Source organism: Malurus melanocephalus, unplaced genomic scaffold, assembly GCF_030028575.1.
Source record: "Malurus melanocephalus ecotype Western Australia unplaced genomic scaffold, MMel_1.1 scaffold_116, whole genome shotgun sequence".
In the NCBI taxonomy this organism is placed as follows: domain Eukaryota; kingdom Metazoa; phylum Chordata; class Aves; order Passeriformes; family Maluridae; genus Malurus; species Malurus melanocephalus.
The window spans coordinates 1,797,402-1,825,302 of NW_026623348.1; the positions used below are offsets into that span (position 1 = coordinate 1,797,402).

Genomic DNA, 27,901 nt, shown 5'->3' on the forward strand with positions numbered 1-27,901 from the left:
TGGTTACTCTGACAACAGCACCAAAATAGAAACACACAGATGGACAGTGTACTAGCTTGGTTTTTTTAATACSAATTCTGCATAGAACATGAATTATTAGCTGTGTCATAGYGCACCATKATCTGGTTAACTGTTTAGCACATKAAATCGTTAGACACACTTTTGCAGCTCAACAATTGTAYGAGATGCATAAGCCTGTTGCGTCGMTGATATGATGAATTGCAGATTTGTCACTGAACGAAATAAAAAGCCTGTCTGTCACCATCAAAATAKGGGTATTGATCAAAACACTACTTATGTACAGACATGTAAAWGTTACTCAGATTTTTACAGCAACAGAACAGCTTCCTGTCAATTTGCCATTATGCAGGGGGAATGTTCTCTATAGAGGTTCTATATATATTATATTGTCCTTAAGTGCACGGAGAAGGAAAAACCAAAAAAACATGCGTGCAGGAATCTCCTTCCTCAGTAGTAATAAGTAACAAACTAAGTGGGTTACCCACTTGGGGCTTTGATTTACTGATGCTGAAGTGAGGCTCAACTCTCATCCCCTTGCCCCTCCTTTTCCCTCACGCCTCCGCCGTCTCAGTCATGGCCCCATTCCCTTCTTTCTACAGCAATCTTTCTTGGCCTCACTCCCTCCGCTTCCCTCTGCACGCTGGCCCTTCGGCAGGTTCCAGGAAAGGCAGGGAGGCACCGCGGAAACAGTGCTGGAAAACCTCCAGTGAAAAAAGAAAAAGGTTGCACAACTTCCTTTGCTGGTAAATCACGGAGCTGTTCGAGCCCATCTCCTTCCTGCATGCAAATCATTGCTGGTTCTTACATCACAGCCCTTTTAATACTTTCGTTTCTGAAATGCGCTTGTTTGAGGGTTTTCTTTTAAGAGCAAACAACACAACTACCTCAACCTTGTGTTATAGGTCACACTCAGCTGTTTCTTGTTACTTRTTGCTCTCACGTAGACATCCTGCTGTCCTCACCTCACCACACCTCTCTCCCATGGCTCTGCGAGAGCTGGGCCGAGGCAAAACACTCGCATTGCTTTGTGTCGGGAGAAGCGGGGCAAACGCCGTCGTTTCTTTTTACTTGTAAGGGCTCTGAGGATTTCAGTGAGCCCATCAGAACCTAAAACACTGGGAGCTGCTGGGTGAATAGCCCGACGCGCTGACAGCCACTGAGCCCTGCAAACCGCAGCGAAAGAACACAGAGGCACAAAGACACCCGGAGGCGGGGACGCGCAGCCCCCGCACCCGCCCGGTTCCCGCAGCGCCGCCCCGCCGGGAGCGCCGCCCCGCGCCCGCGGTGTCCCGGGACCGGGCCGGCGGAGCGGCGGACGGAAGAGGAAGAGGCGCCGCGCCGGGAGCCGGTGAAAGGGTCCGCGGGGGCGTACGGAGCCCGAGCCCGGCAAGGCCCCTCCCCGAGCAGCCGGCGGAGGACGATGGGGGTGGTCGGGCTGCTGTGGGCCGCGCTCTGGGCCCTGCTGCTCCCGCCGGTAAGGACGGGGCCGCGCTGCCGGGCCGGCTGGGGCCGAGCGGTRCCGCTCGGGGCTGCCCCGGCGGGTGGGGCCGCCTGTCGCCTCTCCTCGCTGCCGGCCGAGGGGTTTTCTCTGCCCGCCTTATCGCCCGGGGACGTKCCCGGGAGCTCCCCGGCAGGGCCCGCACAGCTCCCGTCTCCCCCGGCTGAGCTGAGCTGGGCTCCCCCTGCTCCGAGCTCCGCGGSGCGGCTTGGGCTGGAGTGTGGCCCCGGGAGTTTGGGCCTCCTGGGCGCTCCTTGGGCGAGGCCTCTCGGTTCCTCTCACCGGGCCCGGGCAGCGCAGGCCGGGCCAGCTCCGGTCACGTCTTGGCAGTTGAGATAACAAATTTCCTGGGTGCCTGCCTGGATAAACGTGATGTTTCTAGAGGTGTTTATATTTGGGTGCCGGGAAGGCACAAGSTCCTAGTGTGTGTATATGTGCTGACTTTTGGCTTGTTTGTCTTCAGTTCATCTTTTGTTTCAGTATGGCACATATTYGCAGCCTCTCCTCCACAGGTGTACATTGTCATGGAAATCTGGCAGACCACCTTCTACCAAATGGGGAAGTAAAATAGGGAAGTCAGAAACCTGTATGATCTGCTTAGGCCATGTAAAAGACATCTAAAATAACTAAACAACTAAATTGTTTTGTTGTTAAGGTTTTGGGTTTTTTTTTTTACTTAATTTTAACAGCGTTTTTATCTTGTTTTGCTAAGACCGGATGCAGAATACTTCTTTCCTATATAGGAAATCACCTATATGGTGATATGGATATGCTCAACAACAGGTGCACAGCACAGTCTGTTGGTACCTTGAGAATGCCTGTGGGGGAAGTAACTTGTCTCCCTTACTTTTCCTGAGTCCTTGATGTAGCTGACACTTTTGTGTTGGGGTTTTCTGAAGAGTGGCTTTGCTCCTTAACCCTATGCTTTGCTGCTGCTGACAAGAAAGGTGGCTTCCGCCTTCCTATAAGACTTCAGGCCTTGTGTCCTGCCTCCTTCTTTGCTCTACAGATGCAGTTGTAGTCGTGGTGAGCATTGCACCAGGTCATTCTTCCTCAGGAGCACTCTCTTGACRTTAACAGCATGAAGAGCTGGTGCTCAGGGAAGGACCACTGCTGCTCTCTGAGCATGGGTTCCTGTTCCCCTGGGTTACAGTGCCTCGAGGGAGGGAAAAGGGCCGATTTGTCACACAGCCACTGGCAGAACAACAAAATGATGCATGTTCTATTCRTGGCTTTTTTTTCCTGCCTTTTTTATGTTTCTGTGGGGTTTATGTTGTTACTTGCTACGTACAAAGTACCTTTTCCCTGGTCTGTACCTTTGAGTTTCTGTAAGTCTTATCTAGATATTAATTGTGATGGGTGTTGTAAATATAAGCTTGGTTTGGTTTCTGTGTCTACTGGTTCATCTGATTTCTTGTATTCTACATGGTGGGGTTACTGGTACACTCCAAAGCTCAGCAGTCAACCCACGTTCATAACCCTGCTKTGACATGGACAGGTTTGGAAAATTAGGGATCAAGAGACAGAATTAGACTTCTTCTCTGTCAAARATAAGGAATTATACAACAAAAATGTAAAGGTGTTAAGGGAAGGAAATGATGAGATGACTACCTCTCAGAAATAGGAAAAGAATTTGTTTGGAGGTGAGGGGCTATTGGGARCTGTCTGAACCTGAAGTGAAAGAAGATAGTGATGCCACTTTAGGTAAGGATAGCTGTCATGCTCTGCTCCGTGGGGGAATGCTTTTATGCCAGAGCAAGTCAGCCCATGGAGGCAGGTTAATCTTTTCAAGAGCTATTTTTGTGATCACACACTTAGTCCTGTACTTCAATTACAAGATTGAAAATGTGCTCACTAAGAAATATTAACTTCATACATATCCTGTGAGCAGGATTTGTACAGTGGCACAGCTGACTGCAGGGCCACCTACCCAAACCAGGAGCTCTTGTCTGTTGTAAAAGAAGGMTATTGAAGCAATTAGGAGGTAATAGGACTTTAGCTGAGTGCAGCAGGATTTCTGTGGGGATATTCCATGTGAGGCGCATCATGTAGAGTTTCTTTTAATTTTTAACTTCTAAATGCTRTCTTTAAAACTCAGCAACAAATAGGTGTGGGCACACGTCATGCTCTGGCCCCGCCTCCCTCCACCTCATGAGGATGAATTGTGTTCCCTGATTAATCCCCAGAGAAGGGAAGCTTGCCAAACAAAACATGCATATCAAATAAGCAAGTAATCACTCCTTCTAGGTAGATTTATGCTTGTGTAGCATTAATACTTGATTTCCTGTAACCCAGAAAATACTTATTATTCTACTTGATGAAGCAGAAAGAGCTTTTAATGAATGTAAACCTCTGGAGTCTGCACCTGTTGGAAGTCTTTACTTCTTTTAATTCGCCATTAGTTTGTACTTCTAGTGAGTGCACTTAAGAGGGAAGCTTGATCATTTTTGTGCTGATCATAAATCATGGAACAATTTATTTTAGCTGACATCTGAAGAACTGTTCTGTGTTAAACAGTTAATGTGCTCAGGCCCTTTGACACAGTTCTCCCAGCAGATGTTCGTGTGCTGTGGCTGATATAATGGATTCCTCTGAAGAAGGTTTTTTGCTATTCAAACCAGGCAGACATAAAYCTCTGAAACAATATCATCACATGCTTTTATTTTCTCTCCAGTTCTCTTCTCCTGCAGAATACAGATTTCTAGATTGAGGAGAAATGCCTCTGTAGCACTGTTAATGCTTAGTATTGTGTATCTGACAACTATTTGGGCTTTTCCCCAATASCAATACCTACTTCTAGCTTAGTATGTTAGTGATTCTTTTATACAAATCTGGAATTTACAGCAGGATTAATTTTCATTTTTAATTTAATAACACTTCTTGCTATTGAGGTCACTTTCAAGCAGTTGAAGTAAGATCATCTCCCAGTTTTTTTTATGGTAACACTCCTTTGAGATGCAAATAATGTTTATTTGTTTCCAGTCCTTTATAGATGTAGCTGTATCTAATCTTTAGTCAATTAATTTATCCACTTAGATACCTGACCATTGTTAATGCTTGGGGAGAAKAATATATTCCTAACATTATCAGAAGTTTTAAAATTCAGCTGTATTTGTAAATAACAGCAATCATATTATGTGAGGGACTCTAATCTTAACACCAGTATTTCCTTAACTACACAAATTCTTCTTAAACTGCATGAGTCGGTCACGTTGTGTTTATAACAAGAGTTATTTGACAAAAGGGTATTTTGGGAATTGTCATATGATACATATATATAGTACATATAATCCCCTACTTTATTAGTAGGGAAAATTCTAGAGTCTGCAAGGAGGGGAAGACTTTCATCTCTTTTCCAGGTACTGTCCTAATTGCTTTACATGTAAAATTTAATACTTTATGGAAGGCACAAGATAGAGAATCTGAAATCATTTGCATAGGTTTCTTGCTGGTATTCTAGTTGGTGACATGAACTGTACATGTCATAAATGCACTGTATTTRCTAAGAGGATAAGCAGCATTATATAGTAGCTAAGTTCTTACTAGTTTTCCAGCCTGCTCTCAAGCTCCCTATCTCTCATGGAATCAGTCATTATGTAAAATAATTAATTGAGTAAATTCCTTTTCTYCTAACAACTCTTTCTCTTCTAAAGCTTTCTAGAAGAAGGTCTGTATAACTCATATTCTGAGCATGGTTTAATTCAGAACACTGTGGTCTGTTGCAGGTAGCTGCTGATGAGGGGATCCTGCATGCCTCTGGAAGTGGAGTGCCTCCAGTAACTAAGGATTACTGCATCATTTACAATTCTAATTGGACATCTCTTCCAAAAAACTTGGACAATGCTGTAAGTAGTTTGTAGTCACACTCTAARAAAACAGTGAGATTCTCTATGAATGCAGTATGAATTTGGGTCAACTATATCAATAATATATATGTCAGTAACATCAAATTTYCTACTTTAATTGTATTCCTTTTCTYCTTTCTCTGCAGACTTTCARGACTCTGGAAAACCTGACTTCTACAGTCCTCTGCAATCCATCTGAAGCTCCTTCTAGCTTAATGAAGGACAAAGCAGTTGTAGTGATGAGAGGAAACTGCACTTTCTTGGAGAAAGCAAGAATTGCACAAAGTTCGGGTGCTAAAATGCTGTTGATTGCCAGTAAATCTAGGCTGGTGAGTTACAACGTGCAGTTTTCTTCTGTAGTGAAATAGTGTGTTGTCTGTTTGGTCCCATGCAGTGCTGTGCAGCTGAGAGAAGCCCCAAAAGCAGAGGACCCTGGCCAYGAGTGGGATCCAGCACAAGCCATTAACACTCTCCACATAGCTGTGCTGGTGGGGCTGTGCAATGCTGGGTTACATCAGCTAAGAGGAGCTACAGCTCAGCTGTATTTTTAATATGTTCCTTGTATGTTCAAACGTGTCTGAATGCAAATACTTGTCTTTGTCATTCCTTAATTTTAGTGCATTCTGAACTTAGGTGATCCTGTCTTAGCCATGTGTGATAAAAAGAAGCTAGGAAAATGTAAGCTGGAATTGAAAATTRAAAAGGTTTTGTGAGATCTTACTGCTTTATTGTTCTCTATTGCAGCTGCAACATGTATGTACAAATAGGTATAATTTATGAATTTGTGTGATTATCRTGAAAAGTTAATTTTGTTTTAAAAGTGTAGAAATTAAAACCAGTTTTGATTGTCCCTTGTAGCACTATAAAAGCACAAGATCTGTATGACTCCAGCTGTATTGGTAGTATCACCTGTCTTAAGTACATCTGTCTTTATTTCTCTTGCAAAAGGTGATGAATGAGCTTTTTGGTCCTTACTTTCCTACAAATATACTGAAATTTAAAGGATAATCTGCTTTTAGGGATCTAACATCCTTTGCGAATAGGCTGAATATACTCATCACATTTTCTCTTTTAGTCTGGTATTTCAGATAACAAGACTGATTTTGAAGATGTGACTCTTCCAGTTGCTCTTATAAGATACAATGACATAGTAGATATGCAGYTGGTAAGTAATAGAATTTCAGCATGTTACGGTTTTGTAAACTTAGATATTTGAAYCAATAAATACATTTCAGGTCAGGTTTGAATGTCTGCCTGGTTTGAACATGCTTAGATACTGCTTTCAGTTCCCCAGAGTGGCTGGACATTTAGTTATGGAAGTGCTGTTCTTCCTAATCAGGTGAGCAAGAGAGAGTGATTTATTGATTCTGAGTGATCTGAGAATAGGAAACACAGCATCTAACCAGACGTGGGGAAACCTTAGAAGTTTTCCTGCTGAGCAAGATAAGCTGTCTTGCAGTARACTTGGATACAGTTGCAGGTGCCTAACATGCCTGAAGAGCAGTAGCCTGAGAGAGCTGTTCCTTTAGCACAGAAGCTGCAACAGCTGAGCTTGGAGCTGCTGGCAGGAGAACTTTCAGGCAAACAGCTCTTGAGTAGGTTGAATCTTGAGGAAAGAATGAGAAGTCTTTTGCCTTTGCCAGGATGAGCTCTGTCTATGCAGTGTGACAGCATCAGCTRCAGAGTAGTTAGGCAGTATAGTTTGAGTTTCTGCTGGTGAGTCCATGGTGAGATGCCAAGTGGTGTCATTAAAATGTAGCACACTTAATAAGGTGAGTTTGTTTTGGGATGTTTGGAGATTCTTTTCCTCGGCATGTAGTATTAGTATRACAAAATATTGCACAGGATTTTGAAAAAACAGTATATTTTTTCAGTGTGKTTTTTTTTCTGTTGTTATTATATTGTTGTTTTGGGTTTTTTATTTAGTGTTAAACAGTTTWGCTCATCAGGAGTTGCATTGCACCTGCTTTTCTGTGATTAGCAGAGGCTAGCGCTGTGTAGTCTTAGCTTCTTGAGTTGAATTTGCAAGCTCACTTCACCATTTCTGCTCTTAATCTTCMGAGCTGCCATGGGAGCTTGTCTTAGGTAAGTATGCAAACTGAAACTGCCTAGATTTGTAGGAGTTTGGTTGTTTACTGTCATCATTAAAGATAGGYACTTGCTGAGCACTGACATGACTGAAGGTTTGTGCTGTCTTCAGACTGCCATAGCCTTGATAAGTGCTGTAGTTTGGTTCAGGTTGTCCTCTGTCTTCAGATTTGTTTCTTCAAGTCAGATAAGTGTTGTTTRCGTGGCTGAATGATTCTAGGATGCCCTACTAACATGAAAGGGAACTAGGGTAAGTTAGGTCTCTAAATGGTTCTGACTCTTGTCTGCACCACTTTATTGCCCAGTTATGCTCAGAGTGGTGTCACRTAGAATCACTTTTGTACAGCTGCAGTAACTCACCAAAGCATCTTTGCTGGTAGATTGGTGTGCTCAGTGATGTCTCATACTGCTGCTGAATCAAAGAATTCRTTTTGTCTTATAATGAGACTGTCTTCATAAAAGTAGTGAGGAACACAACCTAGACTACAAGAGATCTTCCCTGGTTCTGCTCTAGTTTTTTGCCAAAGCCCTCTGTCATGCCACTGGCAGCTGTTGGTTTGAATGATACTCACTGCTTAGAATCCAGCAACCATTTTACACTTCCTGCTACAGTTGAATTTCTGGTTTAACTCTCTTTAAGGCTTCCAGCTTTCTCTTTTTATTTAGAAGAGAGACACAGCACCAGTCTGAGGGTAGCTAGTTTGTATGAGCATTCTTTTTACTTTTTCTTGGCAAGATTTCATCTCTGTTTGCCTTCACCATTAGAGTCAGGTCTGTCTGAGTCTTGGTAGCAATAGTAGAGTGTTACAAACCTTCTAGTGAGTGGACAGCTCTCTTGCAGAGTTGTTACCTGATGTAGTCTGATTCTAGTGCTCCCTGTGGTAGAAGTTGAGACTTTGGAAGTTTTCAGTGAAGAAAGGAGCAATAGGGACAAAAGGAAACAATTGCTCTAGATTTTAATGTGAAATATACTTTGTAAGAATYATGAAACTTAAAACTGGATTAAAATTTGTTGGAACTGAATACTGAAAATGTGTAAGCCTCTTGGGGGTTTTGGCATTTTTTTGAGTCTGGTTTGTTTGGGTGTTATTTTGGGGTTTTTGGGGTTTTTTTGGGTTTTTTTTTTTTTTTTTTTTTTTTTGTTTGTTTTGTTTTTTGTTTTTTTGTTTTTCTTTTTTTAAACAGAGAATGCTGTAATTTGAATAGCTTTTTCCCCCCTTTTATCTTATGTTCCACTTCATTGCAACTGCAATGTTTCACTAGAATTTAATTTTATTCTTTGTTTTCTAAACTTCCATAACTTCAGGCAAAAATAATTATTCTGACTTCTTTAGCCTGCGGAAAGGTTATTATCTGTAACTAGAAAATTCAGATGCTGAAATGAGTCAGCTTTCTTCATATGTGGCCACTGTATTCCACTCTGCCACTGGGCTTCCCATTCCATCTTTCTACTGCCAGTTTGATCTTTCTGAATCCAAACCTGTCTGGCATGTTCTCTCTCCTGCTTTTATCTCAAATGCAGACTGTAAACAAATCTGGGGGTTTTTTCTGCATCTCTGAAGTCTGTTCTCACTACACAATTATTTTAGATGTCTGKACTTACTTTGACTGCCACAGCAAACCTGTCTTTCCTACTACTTTCCATTTCCTGTCAAATTACCATCCTTTCTTTGTTTTTTAAATCTCACCTTTCAGTCAGATGGAAGCATCTTGATTTTGCTTTCAAGATTTTTGTACAATTCAATACCAATTATATCTCAGTGTTCTCTCCCATCTTCTTCTGTCTGCTTCAGCTGTTTGGTTCTTTTACTTAGGTCTTGAATTTTTTAAGCAGTGTGAAATTGCTTTCTTTTAATTTGAATCCATTTCAAATCATATTTGTGTGATTCTGTTGGTAAATTACTTTCTGCCACCTTGAGTTGTCACTGCATTCTGTGTGAAGCATCATGTCTGTATCTGAACTGTGAGTTTTGTGGTTTCTAGAGCTGGAGGTGGATCCCTGTTGATACCTCAGTAGACCTGTGAGTTTGTGTTTCAAGTTGATTGAGTTAGATGTGTTTACCTGCAGAGCAGATATCTTTGGCAGCACTTGGTATATTTAGAGGAGGCATTTGAGCTAGAGGCACAACTTCTCAGAAGTGTGGAAAGAATGCAAAGAAGTACCATTTTCTCTTGTGGTATCTCTGTACATACACAGCAGTAGTAAGAGGTTTGTTTCCAAACCTGACCATCCTGAAAGGTAGCATGGAAAGCATTGTCTCTTGGCAAACACATGAGATGTCTTGTGCAGTAAGTTGAAAACTTCCTCTCAGCATTGTGTAGATTAAGAGTAATAAATCATGATGTACATGATGTTGGAAATAAGCAATATAATTTCTTTGTCCTTCTTACAAACCAGCTTGTATGTTATATTTCAGGTACTTGGAAATGAAGTTAATGTGACTCTGTATGCACCACCTTTGCCCGAGTTTGATTACAGTATGGTTGTCATCTTCCTAATTGCTGTGTTTACAGTGGCACTGGGAGGCTACTGGAGTGGAGTGGCAGAACTGTAAGTTTGTTAAATTGAACTGCTTAAATTTCATGTTCTGCAAAGCTTTGAAAACTGTCACTATGATCAGCAAGAAATTATTTTCTTTTACGTTAGTAGTTAGAAAGGTAGAAGATCTAAGTGCAATTAGCTTATTTGCTATGAAATGTTTGAGCACTGCAAAATCACCATAGGTTTGTCAGGAACTTTGAGCATAGACTGTTAAAGACCCTAAGGGATAATGCAGCTCTTGGGAGGAGGCATGAGTTAACATTCTGACAATTTACCAAACACTCTAAGCAGCATCATAATTCTCCAGTATCCACAATAGAAATTAGGTATTGTAGTTACACTTTACAAGTACAGTGATTTAGGAGGTATATACATATTGTGTGTAGCATCTGCATTGGCAGGGCTCTGTACAACTGCTCCATCCCAGCTGGCTCTGCAGACTCCTGTCACTGGGAGCAATGGGAAGCACAGTTTGGTTGTCTGGCTGGCTTCAGATAAAGTCCAGCCTGGCTTATCTGCTTCAGCTTTGCTATCTGGTGGAGGAACAGAGCTGGGGCAGCAGCAGCTCTGGGACAAGGCAAGGGCAAGGAGGCAGCAGCAGTCCCTGGGAAGGGAAGATGAGAGAGTGGAAGTGTAGAATGTGGCAAAGGCAGGGAGACAAGGGTTGTAGGGGTTTCTGCATTGTCCTTGAGGCGTGTGCAGCTTTAAGTGATCCACAGGATTGTTATTATTCTGGGGTTAAACTGGCTGTAGCTGGCCTTTTGGAGCATGGCATTATTCTGCAGTATTTCTTGGGTGTCTGTATGTTAAATGGGCCAGTGTGTGTTGCTACCCTCAGTGTCTCACTGGTGTTCTGGTGCTTTGCTCCCCAGAACAACAAAGAGAGGATTGTATGTGATAACAACAGCTTCCTTTTTCCCATAGTTATGCAAATCTAGCTGTTTTAAAGAGATTAAAGAAGTAGAAGGAGGGGAGGTGTGTATGTTTCTTTTTTTAAAGGTTGGGTCTGATTATGCTTCCTTTTCAACCTGCAGTGCTGCAGGGTGTGGCTGCACTGAATGCTAAAATTACAAAATGTGGTGCTGTCTCCCATATTAAAAATACCTAGATGTAATTTATTTAACTAGTTAAAGTGCTCTTTCATAAATTTAGGGTGAGCTTATTTTTTTTAAAAGCTGCTTATTCAAAGCATGTCTTCTGAAAGGGTGATTCATCTAACAAGGTTCCTTGCTTCTGTGGGTTTTTCTCTTTTGAAGGTAGCTGTTTCAGTGCTGAATTCAGCATTTTGGAGGCAGGTCCCAGGATTCCTCAGGAACATGCTATCTGATGGGCAATTTGCACTAGGTCTGTACTAAAGAGTAGAAGGGCTATCTGCTCAAAGAACAAACACAGCAATTTAAGTCTCCTTATTTTGCATGGTGAGGTATAAATATGGAGTATGTATGCACAGAAATCCTATTCCTAGTGAAAATCCCCAGTTATGCCACCTTTCTTTCACTTTGTAATTATGAGGTGTAAGGGTAAAAGAACTGGTGCTTAGCTGGCTTCATTCAGCTAACATGAATGGGTTTTGCAGACACTAAATGTTTAGTTGAGGTTTTAAGAGTGTGCAATACCCATGATTTTGATTTATTATGACATATTTATCTGATTGTTTACATTTAGCCCAATAAATTTTGTAGTCAGAGGTGATTCACTAAGAGAGCTCAATGTGTTCATCTTGAAAGGGAGTTTAAGGGTATAGTATTATCTATGTCTGTRTATATATATATATATATTACTATATAGAACTATTTTCTTCACATGGATCAGGGTTTTGGTTGGGAGTGCTCCATTAAAGTTGGCAATTACCACACCATTGGAAAGGAATGAAGTGAAGAATCTTTTCCTTATGCACTATGCTAGGCTGGAAGTGCAWATCTTCATTTAAAAATGGAGAGAAGCTCAAACAATAACCATAACATTTTCTGTGAGTTTAAGTCTAGTAATCATATGAAGGATTAAACTGAAACCTTGTCAATCTAAATGTTCTATAACCAACAATTCTGGTCATAGGAAAACATTTTCATACTCTGTCATCTGAGGTTTTTGTTATTTTCTTAATGCAGTGAGAATCTGAAAGCAGTAGCAAGTCCTGGGGAGAGAGAAACCCGACGGAAGAAGGAAGAAAACGTTACTTTCACCCCTGTAACTGTTATCTTGTTTGTTGTCATCTGTTGTGTTATGCTGGTCTTACTTTATTTCTTCTACAAATGGTTAGGTAAGAAAAAAATGAATAATTTCAATTGACTTRTTTTTCTAAATCATCTTTTTAGGTGTTTAAGTCTAAAAAGCTGAATTTCTAAACTAAAATGAATGTGACTTTTTTAATTGTTCTCTTCATGCATGAGTTGAGGGTTAAAAGGATGCTCTTGCTACCTAAAAAAAAGGTTTTTTCAGCTATCTTACAAAGATTGCCTTGACAGTGCTTATTCTTGAATGAAGTCATGTGGAAGAGACATGACTAATGATGAGCAAAAAAAAATTACATTATTTGTGTCAACTTACGTCATTCTTGGGAGGATGGCAGTGACAACCTGGAATTATTTAAAGATTTTTTTGATGAGAACATTTTTTTGGTAATTGGGGTTTGGGGTTTGGTTTTAGCTTTTTGGTAGTAAGGATCTGGCTAGAAAGCAATTCTGATACCTCTGAGTCAAGTTTTTGCTTCATGAGGCCTTTGTCATGGCAGAGTCCCCCAGAATTCAGCATTTTCTATAATCAGCTGACTAGTCTCCAGTGACTGTCAAGCACTGCTATAACTGTTAAGAGTTTATATCATGGAATCATAGAATCCTCAAGGTTCAGAGAGACATTCAAGATCATCCAGTCCAACTGTCCACTCAGTACTGTCACTGTAACCCTTAAACCACATCACCCRCTGCCAGATCCAGGCACCTCTTGAACACAAAATATCAGTTGTACCTTATTGTGTTTGTTTCCTGTTTGCTGGTTTTTGTCACTGACTCCCATCTTGTTTTTATTTAGTATATGTTATAATATCAGTCTTCTGCCTGGCATCTGCRATGAGTCTGTACAACTGTCTTGCAGCATTAATAGGAGAAATCCCATATGGGCAGTGCAGGTACTGTGCACCTTTCACTTATTGAAAATGGAAGGTTTCCTCTGCATGTTTTCTGGTTGTTACTCAAGGCAACATGAAAATATAAGAACAGTTTGACAGATTGTTTCCTATATGGTTTTAGTGTGTGGGGTAGTTACAAAAGAAAATTACAGGCTGCTTTAATAAATATTAGAGGTATCYGTAGCATAATCAACAGTTAAAATAGTTGTAGGAGATTTGCTGCATTACCTTTATTTGAAAGCATTCTGCAGTCAAATTTGAAAGGCTCTGCTTGACTGTCTGAGCTTGGTTTTACAAAATTCTGGTTGCCTGTCATATGTGCTTATTTTGTTCATCAAGGAACAGTGTAAGGGAGGATCCTGCTTGATCCTGTTTTGAGCAAGTACTGTGCTATAGGCAGTAGAGGGGTTTTTCCCTCGTCTTAACCTGTGCTGTACCTGCYAAGTTTCAACTTTCTGGCATAGACAACACATTGCTCGTGTCATCCATGTTAGAAGGTAGTGGTTACAGTCCTCACTTGGTGGTGTGTTTCCAGTCTACACATAGGTGCTTCTTACCACTCTAAGTGAAATATCCTGCAGGTATTTGGGAGTATGAGAGCGTCCCTGTCTTCCTCCCCTGCATTTTCACATTTTCACTGAATGCAATAAATGGYTCTTTTTCCCAAAAAGAGCAATGCTTATGAACTTGGAGTTATGGGAATCGTGTGGTTTGCATGTTACTTAGTGCAGGATATTCATGTCAGGTGATTCAGTAGCTCATCAAAGGTAGAAATCAGATAGAAAAGAGCAAGTTTTGTGTAAGCTGCAGGAGAAGCATTACTTCTGTCAGTTGTCAGTTCAAGAACTGCTGCAAAAAATTGACTAGGTGGTAGAAATCATATTGGCTCATAATTTTGCAATACATAGTTACTTCACTTTTGATCTTGTATTGTTCCCTAAAATTGATTTTTCTCACTACTGCATTTTGTGCAATTATGACATGGCTGTCCCTCACCAACATAGTTCAATTGGCGTAATTGTTACGTGACAGAAATGAATTAAATAAACTCATCTACTTGCTGCCTTCCCTGGATGTGTTTGCCAGAATGAGGACAGGCCATCCAAGCTCCTCTTGGCTTGTTTTTAATGCAGCTCAGAAAAGGATTGGTACTGCAGCTGTAAGAACAATGCTACCTGAACCTGTACAGAACAGATGGGCAAAAGAGAAGCTCTTGGGTTGAGAACACCTTGTCAGCTTAAGGACCTGTGATAGTACAGGCATGTGTCTTGGCTGTTGTGGGCTTTCTCTTTTAATTTAATTATTTTCTTTTAGGATTACRTGTTGCAACAAAACCATTGAAGTGAGGTTAATTTTTCTTGCTGCATTCTGCATAGCAGCAGCTGTTGTCTGGGCAGTATTTCGAAATGAAGATAGGTAAGTGATGCATTCTTACTTACTCTTAATGTGAATAATTGGTGTTAATGAACTTCCCAGAGTACAACTAATCCTGGAGTGCAGCATCCTTCTATACTCCAGTGCCAATTCCAAAAAAGTCRTAAAAGTATTTGTGAAGCTTAGCAAGCATGGGAGTAATAGAGAACAAAGCTATGCAAATGARCTGTGTGGTAATTTGAAGTTATAAAAAACTATGAAGATGAGGAAGAACTAGCTTGATTGCTAATGATGGCCACAGAAGAATAAAAGGTRCAGAATAGTATAGGGAATAGCTCTGCTCAGCAGTAACTGAACCAACAACATCCCTGGGTTATCAACACTTTCCAGCACAAATACAAAACGTAGGCCTTACCAGCTCTTGTGAAGAACTCTATCCCAGCCATTACCAATACAAACAGTTACCTATTTATGATCAGAGGCTGGGGTAAATTGACCATCTTGAAACTRGGACTTTTGTGGTTCTGGTAGCAGTAATTCTGAAAAGCTAATTTCTTGCTTTCTGAGAAAATTTCGTTGCTATTTCCAGCAAAATCTAGATTCCAGCATAGTTTGAGCAGTCTGTAAAATTGATTTTGCTTTTTTTTTTAGGTGGGCTTGGATTTTGCAAGATATTTTGGGAGTTGCTTTTTGTCTAAACTTCATTAAAACACTGAAAATGCCCAACTTTAAGGTACTGTAGGTTGCTTACCTTAAGATAGTATTCTGCTGSCATGAATCTGCAAGTTTACTGTCGGGAAGTAGGTTTCCAACAAGCAAGAAAAATATATTAAAAAACATGATCTTTACAGTTTTTAATAATTATTAAAAGAAACTAATCCTGTTCTAAACATTATGCTAGATTAAAAAACATTGTGGGTAGTGGTGTGGGTTGGTTTGGTTTTCACATGGTGATACAGTAATAGTACCACAATCTGTCTAATACTTTAAAACACACGATAATATTTCCTTCTCTTTTTTTTTTTTTTGCCAGTCCTGTGTAATACTTCTTGGCCTCCTCCTTCTATATGATGTGTTTTTTGTCTTCATAACACCATTTATCACAAAGGTACGTSTGTGAATTTATAGCAAAACCAAAAATGTCTGGTCATTGGGGCAGTATTTTTGTCTAACGGGTCAGTGTTTGCAGTGTTCTTAAGGTGGAAAAGCTGACTTCTGTTTTTCCCCATTTAAGACATTTAAGAGGCTTAAATTTTTATGGCAACTACATGGGCAAAATAAAGTGTCCCTAATTAGTGTGAGGGATAGTGTGATCATGAGAAATTACTGCCATGTATTTTTTTCCCTTCATTTGCTTTAAATACCCATTTGTTGGAATATGCTCTAGTACTTTCTGCAGTGAGCACTTGCAGTGTGGTATGAACTGTGTGCAAATGTTAACCTGCTTTTATTTTGAAGCAGAAAGCTCATGGCAAAAAAGCTGACATGTTTTTATCTAAAATTCCAGCTACATCTAGTGGACTTGGGGTTGTTTGGGTTTTTTTAACATCATTTTAGGCTGGACTACATGTTTTTATTGCAAAACAATACTGTATAATACTGTACAATACTGGGACATTGTCTTTGGTATTCAGGATTTTTCCAATCCTGAATTGTAAGTGGAGGTACAAGCAGTTTTTCTAAATGCAGTATGAAAGTTTTGGTGCATTAAACCACTAACTTTTGAAAAATAACTTTAATTTCAGAATGGGGCAAGTATAATGGTTGAAGTTGCAGCTGGTCCCTTTGGAAACAGTGAAAAGGTATGAACAGTCATTGCAACATGTGCAGCATAAAAATACTGACTCTGTGTAGCTAATTCATAGTGTGCTTTTCGGCATAACTTTCTCACAAAATATAGCCAGCTTCTGCTATTTTCTTAAGTATTAAATGCCTGTTGACTTGGGTTTGATCCTAGAGTGATGGAAACTTGGTGGAAGTCCCTACTGAACGCTCAGCTCCCCATGAGAAAGTAAGGATTGTATTTCAGATATTGGATTTTTAAATTATTTCCTCTGAAAAGACTATTCTTTTGGGGAARAACCTCACTGTCCAAATTTCTCTTCAGGGCCTGGATGTCATTGATCAGTATTCTATAGTTAGGTTAATAATCCAGATTTGTTACTCCCATTATATGGTTAAATWTKKTTTWAMYTTTTTTTTTCCATGTGTGCATATTATTTGTAAATTTGAAATTCCAGCTTACTAGTTGCCTTAAGCTTTATCTACTTTCTATTTTGGTTTCTGGTTTTTACTTCAGGTTCTACCTATTTTGAAGTTCTGCATTAACAATAAATTCATTATATTTAAACTGTTTATTAATTTAAGCAACCAAAAAAAAATCCAGAACACCAGAATGCTTTAGATGAGATTTATGTGGCTTCTGAAATAATGTTTTACAGTTACCCGTGGTTATTAGAGTGCCTAGACTTGAATACTCTGCATCAACACTCTGTGACTTGCCATTTTCATTGTTGGGTTTTGGAGACATTATTGTCCCAGGTGAGCAAATGTTTTTGGTGACTGTAACTTATGAATAAATATTTTGGGTTTTATTCTCAGCTGACTTGCAGCAGTGTTTATTCACAGAGTAAATACTAAATTGAATGCAGCAGTTTTCCTTAATCAGTCAGTGCAGAATGCTACAAAAGCCAGAGTAGAAGAAGAAAGCTCAGTATGTCACAGGATACCTAAACAGTGGAAGGTTTTTTATTTTCTATTGTACTGGTTTGAGTGCAAGTCCCATAGGTAAATCCAGTTGTCAAGAATGACTAAATTTCATCAGAATCTCACAGAAAGCAAATATTCTTTGACTTCCTAGAATCTTCATGTCCTAGACCATGTAATTAGAGGTGAGGTMATGTAAAATGTTTTGCCAAGTTTCTCCATCTTTCTCAGAAGAGCTGAATTTGGCCGTAATTGGAGTCTTGAGCAAATTACTTAAGTCGAGCATGTGCAGGCAAAATTGCTGAATGTTAAGAGTGAGCATTAGAATCCTATTGAAGAAAGGTATTAAAAATAGGATGTTACACTTGTGTATTAGAAAGCTGAAAATAGCACAACATAATGAGGTTGCTTAAAAACCCAAACCCTCTAATTCCAGGCTTGCTTGGCTTGTATTTCCATTTTGGTTTGATTTTCTAGACTTACCGTAGGATTTCTTAGGCTGGTTCTTGCCTTTACAGAAAAAAAAAAAATTGGAAGAAGATGAAATACAATAATGGGATATCTTACCATAGATTCTTTTATGCTGCTTTCATTTGGAAAATTGGGGAGAAAAAAGTTCATGACTAAACATTTCATTAATCCTTCTCCTTTTTCTTTTTTTCTTCTTTTAAGGGCTTCTGGTTGCCTACTGTCGAAGATTTGATGTTCAAACAAGATCATCTTCTGTATATTACATTTCCTGCACAATAGGTAAAATCATGTGATATTTCAGCATTTGTTGTTCTTTGTGGTAGCTTTTTTAAAATGGCAGAACTAGATGATTTTCTTCAGGTAAGATTCAGTGTTGTGAAGAATCTCTTTATAAATGCTTTTTAGTGTACCTGCTTATATTTAAGGTGACTATTCTTTATGGTAGTCAGTTGCTTTGAGAAAGCTTGCAAATATAAAGCAACCTATTGTGTCTCTTCAGTTATATTAACAAGGAAAATATTGCTTAAAAAGAAATTCTGTCTTACTAAATGATTGACTTAATCTAAAAATTCTCCTGTTTTTGACTGTGTATATATATTAATATCTTTTTATAGCTTATGCCGTTGGTATGGTGCTGACTTTCGTTGTTCTGGCATTGATGAAGATGGGACAGCCTGCCCTTCTCTATCTGGTACCATGTACACTCATCACGAGCTCCCTTGTTGCCTGGAGGCGCAAAGAGATGAAGAAGTTTTGGAAAGGAAGTAGTTACCAGGTGGGCTGGATGCCTTGGGTGTTTTGTTAATTCTTTTGAGTATATGCTTCTCTAAGAACTTGGTGATACATCACCTGCAATCCAGTTTTTGCTAGTTTTCCTGTGATCTTCTGGAMCTAGTAAGGAAAAGTAGTCTTTACTCTTGAAAAATCTTAGTCTAGTAGTTGACATGGCAGAACAAAGCTCAAGGGAGATGAAATAGTTGGTTCAGTACTCAGGGASGAGAAGTAATTTGTTCTATTTATTTTGACATGTTTTCTTGTGTTTTAACATTCCTCATCTATCATCTTGATGTGGTATCACATGAGTCACTGAATTAAGCATGCAGACTCCAAACTGCACTAGTTCTGCATTAGATAAGTTCAGAAAAATTGGTGACCAACTAGAACTTTAGCAACTTTCCATGCATCACTGATGGCCTACATCATCAGGATTGCATGAAGCATTCAGGAGCAAAATAGCTAGGTTACATAACTGTTTCCTATCACAGYATACACTGTGGGCACACTGCCTTGGATATTCTCTATTTCCCCTTTGGTTACATCTAACACTACCCAGGAATTGCAGGTGTTAAAATCCCACCTGTTGACACGTGCACATTTCCCCTGATGTRACTTGCTGTAGTGACTGGCTGTGCCAGTGGCCCTTGGGAGCTGGAATTTATCRTAGGACAGAGCAGTCTCAAGATTACTCTGTGTTTTGTTTGAGACCTAAGTCCTGTGTTATTTGGAGGCACCATCGCCTGTACCTAGGGCATGTTGAACTCTGAGATTGGAGCCTGTTCTGGGGGAAAGTGGATGTCAAGTTGATGCTCGATAGGAGCAGCTCCTGCTTCTTCAACTTCTGGATTGGAAGGTTTAAGTGGGTCAGTGGAAGTTCAAGGGTAATTCRTATAAAACTACAGGCACTAGCTCCTATAGTGTTACCAGCAAAATGCTGCTTTTTGTTGATCTAACAAATACTCTACACCTGCTTCAGCTGGAGGTTGGTTTAGGTGTGAAATTACTCAGGAGATTTTTGGCTTTAACTAAGTACCCTGTCTGTTTGTTTACAAAATCAACTCGTCTCCTTTCATAGGTCCAATGAATAGAAATGTTCCTCTGTAGGTTGGAATGAATTTGGCTTACGGTGCATTTATCTACAAATTGGTGACTGTTTGCTCTCCTAAGATAAACAAGGTCACATTTACAGAGCCCAGTAACTCTGGGTTTGTTGGAGGGAAAACACTTTGCAATTTATTTTCCTCACTTGAGTTCTGAGTAAGATTGGCCTAAGTAAATTTGGCAGGTCTCCTTAGCGACAAAAAATTTCTTGCGCTTCTTGTAGCAAAACTCATACTTGAAAGAATTATGTTGCCATAGTAGTTATTTCWTGTCCTTTCAACTGGTTTCTTGAAGGATTAAAACCACTCTGAACTTCAGCTTGTTTTGAGTCAGATGACTTCGTTTCTAGCRCAATTTAAAGTGTTGATTTCACCCCCCACTCCACCATCCTTGAATTAGACTTGGTTGTAATTGAGCCTGTAATTGACCTCTGTGTAACTTTACTAACTCCTATTTTTCTATAACTTCCTGAAGAATATTTTTATAAATAATTTTTTCTTCCCAGAGAGTGTTGTTCAAGTTTCACCCTCAAAATGCTGCAGGGTTGATCTTTCTCATACATATATTGTCCTCCTTACCTAAAACTGTTCTTACTGAACTTACAAAAATGCAAAAAAATCCAAACAAACAAAACCCTAAACTGCCCCAGCCCACCCAGCCCCAGGGTTGGAATCTCCAGCTTTCGGTGCTCATTCTGAGGAGTAAGGATGTCAGRAAGGTGTCAGAAGACAATTTTTTGCTACAACAGTAATTCAGATTTGGGCAGAGCTGCTCCATTGACAAGGGTGGCCAGACTTGTGTAGAGATTTGCTTTGCCCTCATGGGAACAGAAAAACCTTGCAGAATTCTTAGAGCAATGTGTCCTAAGAATCGGGGTAAAAGAGCACGCACAGTGCATTAGGTGACTGAACTTCATAATAATAGTCCATAAATTACCTTTTTTGAGTTTGGGATTTTTCTGATTTTTTTTTGTTGGTTTTCTTGTATATGATTTTAATCATGGAATGAATTTTATTTAGGTATCGGACTCCTCCAGGACGCCTTTGCTACAAGGTGTGATTATGGCCTTCTTTTAATGCCACTTTATTAATCATCTTGCAGTTTCTTCTTTCTCCTTTTCCCCCTTCTGCTTCCTCTTTTCAGTCTTTTTTGCATCTACTTCTTAATTTTGTATGAATAACTCAATAAAAGAGGGTAGAACTGAAGACAACATACAAATCTGTATTCACACTTAGGTCTTTTGGATTTTTTATTTTTTTAAAGAAGTACTGGAAAACATAATATTAAGTAGAAATGAAGCTGTGATTCCTAAGCCTGAAGGCAGGCTTTGTTGCTTCTCTACTCTCTAACTTCCCAAATCCTTAGGAGCATCAAGTGTTTGCAGTTGGTGTTAGTTCCTCTTCCATTACCTATATTGGAGTCCTTCACCTGGTTTTTGTGTCCCTGCATTGATGTGAAAACCTGCTTAGTGCCAAACAACAATTTTGTTGTCTTTTGTTACAATGTTGAGCATTATAAATTTGCCTTTAGCAATCATGTCTCCAGCCCTTCTGTCATCTTCCTGCCCYACAGTGTCCTTTATCCCATCCTGTCAGGATGCAGGGATTGGGACTGGCTCTTGTGGTCTTGCTGCTGCAGCACGTCTGGACTGCAGCGAGGTTTGACCTTTCTTGGCAGTAGCTCATGACTGCTAACACTGATGGTATTTATTTTCACTGTCCACTCAGCTTAGAGAGAGCAGTGCAAGCTTTCAAATTTTAGCTTCTTGTGGAATTGAAGCATTTAAATATAATCTTGAATTATAGTTGTTGGAGTTATACATCTATATATATAAAGCACAGGGTGTCTACCCTGTAGACAATTTGAGATGGTGAACTCTGCCTGTGTTTTAAATTCTCAAATTAAAAGTACTTTTCTCACTAGCTTCTTTCTTCTAAGAAAGAGTACTTTATCAATTTATCATTAAAAAGCCTTAATAATAAAGAAATTAGCTATAAACCAAAGATGATATTAGGAAGTGGGAGGAGTTGAGTGCAAATTAAAAGCAGATGGCCAGATTATTTTTATAACTTAGAATTCTTCTGTCCTGCTGTGGCACTTCTTGGAGAGGTTTGTTAAAATCACTTCTTTAGTTTCTACTTTATATGTATGGCAAATACTTGACTCCCTAAGATAGCTCTGAGATCCCATAATTCATAGCTGAGATAATTTCTGTTTCTGCGTGATGRCGCAGTCTTAAATTCTAGTTATGCTCTGTGCAGCTTTTTTATGGTGTAGTCTTGAGCTGTAGTGAGATTCTTGCTGCAAAGAAAAACATTTTAACTATTGACTGAGGTACAGAGATTTCTTGGAATACTAAAGTACTTACTTTCCTGCCACTCAACTGGCAGTATTGCTGCTAGGTTTTCTGGATTGCTTATACTCCTCATGTATGCCTTAATGATAAACTAATTTCATACTTATTTTCCAGTTATTGATTTAATTTTAGAATACTATTTTTTGTATCAATGCAATCTATTAAATAATTTCAGCSACATMATGGAAAATCTAGTGACCTAATGCAACTTTGAAGTCTTCTACATAGAGTAGTCTTGCAACTTGTTAGAGTTGGTCAGTTTGAAGTGTTTAGCACTTCTTATCTCTCTTTGAAGGAATAAATCAACAGATTTGTCACTGGCATGTTCCAAAGCATGCACCTACTGTAYAGTGCTGTAMGTTTTATAATTACATTTTTAKATACTTGCAACTTCATCATAACTGAGTTGTTAAAAATTCTGTGAATGCAATGTTATTGGCATGAATCTTGCAGGCAAGTGTGTGCATTGGTAGTGTGTACTCTTACAGGGAGGTTTATACTGCCATTTMTAATTTGGCTCTGTGGAAGTGGGTTTTTTGGGGTTAGTTTGGTGGTTTGAGTTTTTAAACAGTTCACCGTGTTAGTAGATAGGTTAAACAGAAATGTATTTGAGTTGCAAAGCTGTCTTAACACCTCCCCCTTAAAAACTGTCAGAAATTCAGATGTGAGAGCAAAGCTTCTAAATCTCTTCCACTTCAAAAATGTTCATGAACTCTCCACAATGTACAGTCAGGTTGCTTTGGCTCTTTCTTGGCTTAAAACATCTTTGTCCAGGATTGTARCAAGGTGCCTTCACCTTGCAACTGGTTGTCATAAAGATTCCTCAGCAGCTTCTGCTGAGGCTTTGAGGAAGGGATTTTCCTGAGAAAATTCACGGTGGAGATAGATGTGTGGAGAAAGCTGCCTAAATGCCATCTCATACTTTCAGAGAGGCACCTGTTGTGCCTAGCCTGAAGTTGTGGACTGTCCTTCTGTGTGGAGGAAAGACTAGAAATGGGGTGCTTTGGCTTGGCTTGAAACATTTATATGAACACAGCCCCGTAAACATCCTCAGTACTTTACTTGGCATTTGGTTTTAAAGTTAACTTTAAAATGATTATTATGCAGAGACTTTAAAATTTAAATACAGGTGCTATCTCCAGCATTTGCACAGAAAAAGTACTTTTTTTGCTGCTTAGTGTTGTAAGATTAAGAGAAGAATCTTTGACTTTGGAATACWCTGAATTATTGAAAATACTGTTAACTCTTATTTCTAGAAATATCTTGTCAATTTGATAGGAAAACATTGTACAAAAATGCTTACCAAAATTACCTTCTCTATGCCAGCTGTTAGATGATCCTCCCTACGCTGAGGGACGATATATGGCATGACTTGATGTAATATGGTACTGTGGGGGAAGGTTGTTCTTGTTTTGTCCTGGAAGGAAATACTTTAATCCTCATTCAAAGGGACGGTTTGAGTTCTGTAATTGTAGGGAGTGTTTTGCTTTGGGTAACTTTTGATGTGGATTTTTGGTCACATTGCAGGGAAAATTCTGGATATACTGAAATAAATGCAAGATTGTCATTAGCACAAGGGCTGCRTATTCACTGCTGGACTGAGTGTGTGCTGTTGCTCTAACTCAGTTCTTAAGTCTCTTGGCAAGACTGGTACCTGCCTTAATTGCTACTGTCATGATTCTGGCATGTGAAGGGAGGGATTGAAAGACCTGTTCTGGTCTTAGTTAGGTTGATGCTGTGGCCACTGGGCTCTCCTAAACCTGACCCAAATCTCACTGAYCTGTTTTTTGGAATTGTCATCTCAGTTTACTGCACAGTATGTTGGTGTGGCTRGACCGTGAAACAGCTTGTTTATGCAAAAGTGCTTTTGATAAGGTATGTTTGTGTATTTTGCAATGGAACAATTCTGTTGGCATCAAAGAAGGAGTGGCACAGAGCTGATTCATAACTAGAGAAGAAGAGAGGAGCTACTGGAACTAGTCTCTTTGCCTTGTACATAGAATTATACCTAAAGCATGTACAACACAACAATCTCAGAGCCTGGCTTTGTCTTGCCAAGGATTCTCCRGCAGGTGCTAGTGAGCTTAGAAAACAATTGTGTGGAAATCTTCCCAGCTTAGATCAGAACYACACAATGAGCAGCAGTTTCACAGGAAGACAGGCAGGATATGCCTCTGTGGAAGAAGTAGAGTTTTCTACCTTTTGATGCTTAAAGCATCCCTTGCCTGAATAATCCTGCCACTCTAGGCATATGAGCTCTTTGGCATAATCTGCTGTTTTTTCCAGCATTAGTTGTATTTCTTCTGTGTTCTCTGTCTCTGGTTGTCAGCTATCCAAACTGTCCAGCTCTTGGCCTCTTATTAATTATGCTCAATTCTGAAACCCTCAGACTGGTGGTCTCAGTTTGTTGCACTAACAAACGTGTGTATTACCTCTGTAATTTATTCAATGCCTTGTCTCAAGGGGAAAAMYAGAGCCTCCTTTGCCATCCAGCAGTACAGCAGCGGATAGAGAAATAAGCTGCTTTTAAGTCAGGACAACCACAGAATTGTTTTGAGTTATTCAGACAATCTAGTCAATTACATTAATGCAAAGTATAATCAGTCTATATTATAATCTGGTTTAGATTCTCTCCTGATGCAGGACTTTACAGTTCCATTTCTTTATCCTTTCTAAAATAAAAGGAACATTTACAAAGAAGTGTGACCAAYAGTTAGTTTTGTTTAGCTGTAATATAGGTAGCCTTTACAGCCATGAGAAGAGAAAGTTAGTCTTTTCAAGCTATTGCTTGCTACCTGGAAATGTCAGGTAAAATCCTAAAGTCTACTTCCACTTCTGCAAACCATGTCTTTGAAAAATTTGCTTAAGCCCAATTGTTTCTTGTTCTCTGTATTTAATAATTGTGATCCTTCTGATTCATAAGTTTATTTTCTTGTAGAGGTCTTGGTCCTTGGTTAGAGAATMGTTTTGTAGTGGAAAGCATTAGCTAATAGAGCTTTGATTATTTGGCTTAATACTTTCCTGTTCTATAGAGGATTTCCTAAATGTGTGCTGCTAAAATGTACTCTAACACRTGTTTAATTATATTTCTCTTAGCTAACAAATACTTCAGGTCAGTGGGGGAAAGGAGTATTTCTTTATAAAAAGCCATCTCTTTTCCCTTTCTTTTCCCTTTTACTTTTAGATGATGGAACACCTGGATTACACAGGAAATGAAGAAAGCACAGCATCAGCCACTGAACAGCCTGGAGGACAATAATAAGTGGGATCCTGATTTAAGATATCATTTGAATTTTCAACAGCTGAATTACAGTAAATTTGGTGAAATTTTACAATAGAGTGTTTCCCACTCTGTGTGAAAGGGTTTTTTATTCCTGCACCTATRTTTTTATGGGAAATGCTGTTAATAACGTAAAAGTAATCAAAATWGACTTGCATTTTTACAGCCAAACTATAGCTAGTAAAACCGTGCCTTATTTTGATTTAAATAAAAGGATATTTTCTATGCAATTTTCCAACTGTGTTTCTATACAGTATATTTTTATAGAAGTTGCTTGCCCATATCAGCTTGAGTGAAATGTTTTTTAAACATTTTTGATTAAGACTAGTCAATTTTCTTTGAAAAAAAACTTAGAGTATCCTTCATAGAATTTCTTTCCAGATTTTGAATGCAAAATTGGATAGTATTGTAACTATAGCAACTGAAAAGTGAAACTATAGTTCAATTACTACAAGTAATTCCATAAACAATGTGTTTGTCTGTGTACATTGTAAGCCATAAAATAAATAACAGGGCAAATTGTGTGTGGGGTTATGAACTGTTCCTCCCCACSCCCTTCATTGTATAAGTGGCTTATGCCTTAATGGTGAAAATTGTGAAGCTTTGATGCAAGTCTTTGGATTAYATAGATTACCAAACTTTTTAAAATAATACAAGAGGGGAGGTACTTACATATGGTTCTGAAAACTTCTGTGCAGCTCCTGGAATAGTTGACAAACAAGATGGTGTGAAAGGCAAGAGGTTTTCTGCTCAATAAGCTCTATTTCAAGGGATGGGATAAAATGTTAACACTGGCCTGGTTCTCCGACCTGTTGAGACTAGGTGTGCATTTGTGATCTTCATTTGGCTGTAGATCAGTTCAGAGGGATGGGGGAAGACCGGACAGATCGTTTTTTTTTTACCTTTTACATCTGTACTTTTTTTTTTTAAAACTATTTTTGAAAATTCTTTGCAATTGATAGACAAAACAGGTTTTGAATAGTGCTAGTAGTACCTGTGTTAGTTAAGGCCAATGCATGTGTTTAACTTGTTTAATCTTAATTTGTTTTTGCTTTTAAAGACTYGGAAAAGGATAAATAGTTTAAATCATTAGTTTGCATTTAGAAGAGTTTGAGTTTGTTTGACACCTGTTCTTTTTTCAGGAAACTGCAAATTGAGGATTAGGCATAGAAAATKTGTATAGCTGTAAAGCTAACACTTCACACCAAAGAAAACTGGAGAAGACAACAAGGGGAGACCACTGAGTTCACTTAGTGCTAATGTCAGGTAGTCATTAAAACATTTTTCCTATTCTTTAAATGAATGTCATTCCTATAGCAAGCACAAGTTCAAGAACCCTGGAGAAAACAACTGAGTAAGCACATGCTGGGCAGTGGCAATGGAGGCTTTCCTGCAGTGCCTTGTGCAAGTGCCTCCTTTGTTTGAAGGTCACCTCTAGACATTTATAGTCAGTTTGGGGCATGTAGGCTCAGGAAAATTTACCCCGATTAAATCTAGTTTAGCTAGATTTACTTTGGAAGTATGCTAATTAAGACAATTAAAAATCTGTATTGGCAGTTAACAAAGGCTTACTGCAAATTTATGTAACTTATATCAAGTTTAAACTTTTGTTTGCAAGAGTCAGGAGCAGACAAAGTGACAGCCTGGATATCAGTTGTTGCCATTCACACAGGTTGAGCGTGGTGCCAGTTGATACGGGTAAGATAACTCACCTTGTTTGCAGCTTCCCTAAGAAAACAGAAATTATAAGCAGTTTTGTATGTTAGTAGTCCCCCCCTTGACTTGAACTGACAGCCTCAGAATGCAGTGGTCATCTTCTGTTTTATTTAACCKGCATTTCATAATAAATTACAGCATACCTCAATGTTTTAATAGCAKACTGATTATGTGTCTTCTGATGTGTTGTCATGCTCTTCGACAAGCCCAGTATCTGCCAAAGTTCAGTGTTTTTAAAGAAGTTTCTGAAAATTCCTGAAGCAGATAAAGAAGTCATAACTCATTCAAAGTCATGTACAATTGAAAGCCCTCAGAAGCTTCACAAACCTATGTAAGATGGCTTCTTTGTCTCTTTGAAATCTCCACATGGAGGATTTATTAAATTTTCAGCTATAAGTGATAATGGAATCAGTATAAATAAAAGACTTTTGGCAACATAAGCGTATTCAGCAGCTGCTGTGGAAGCTCTGTCTTGTTCTGTGCCTAATAATGCTTCATGCCTGATCATGCCTGAGGTTTCACACACATGTGCTGCAGTTTAGTGGGATGTAAACTAACTTCTTTTTTCTTTCAAATGCTTAGGTGCTTTGTTTACAAAAATGATGAATGGAGTCTAAAATTTTATATGAATAGTAGGTTAGTATTGACTACTGAAATGAGGTTTTRTAAGTTCAGTAGAACTGATTGCAACACGTCTAGCAATTTTGAATGTTTYTAATATTAAATTTGGTTGAGCTAAACACTGTTAAAAGCCTTGTTAGTCATACTTTAATAGAAAAATCTTACTACCTTTTCATTGTATGTTTACTGACAACAGCCCCCTTCCTTATGACTCTTAAGTTATCACCTTAAGGATGTTATTAATAAATGTTATTTGGAAAAAAAATAGTTGAGTAATTGCTTTGTTCTAACTCATCCTTTTCTTACTGTGAATGTTCATGGCAAAACAGTTAACTCTTCATAATACCTACTAAATTAAAAATCTATGATACACCCCCATAA

The 27,901-nt window shown here is 39.0% G+C and overlaps 1 protein-coding gene across 4 annotated transcripts; it reads left to right on the forward strand.

Annotated features, from left to right (window-relative positions):
- The first annotated feature begins 1,276 nt into the window (after positions 1 to 1,276).
- On the forward strand, positions 1,277 to 27,855 carry SPPL2A (signal peptide peptidase like 2A). 4 transcript variants are annotated; one of them, XM_057369923.1, is made up of 17 exons: positions 1,277 to 1,495; positions 5,245 to 5,364; positions 5,511 to 5,693; positions 6,440 to 6,529; positions 9,870 to 10,003; positions 12,103 to 12,254; positions 13,022 to 13,118; positions 14,433 to 14,534; positions 15,144 to 15,225; positions 15,526 to 15,600; positions 16,238 to 16,294; positions 16,450 to 16,503; positions 16,934 to 17,033; positions 17,871 to 17,948; positions 18,284 to 18,444; positions 20,567 to 20,600; positions 25,088 to 27,855. In XM_057369923.1, exons 1-17 carry the CDS (start codon positions 1,442 to 1,444, stop codon positions 25,117 to 25,119), a joined length of 1,605 nt encoding a protein of 534 aa, XP_057225906.1. In that variant the 5' UTR covers positions 1,277 to 1,441; the 3' UTR covers positions 25,120 to 27,855. The 4 variants fall into 4 exon arrangements, with proteins under 4 accessions (XP_057225906.1, XP_057225908.1, XP_057225905.1 ...); XM_057369925.1 differs by lacking the exon at positions 16,450 to 16,503 and having other exon boundaries at positions 25,088 to 27,854; XM_057369922.1 differs by lacking the exon at positions 20,567 to 20,600 and having other exon boundaries at positions 1,278 to 1,495; positions 25,088 to 27,853.
- The last annotated feature ends 46 nt before the right edge of the window (positions 27,856 to 27,901 follow it).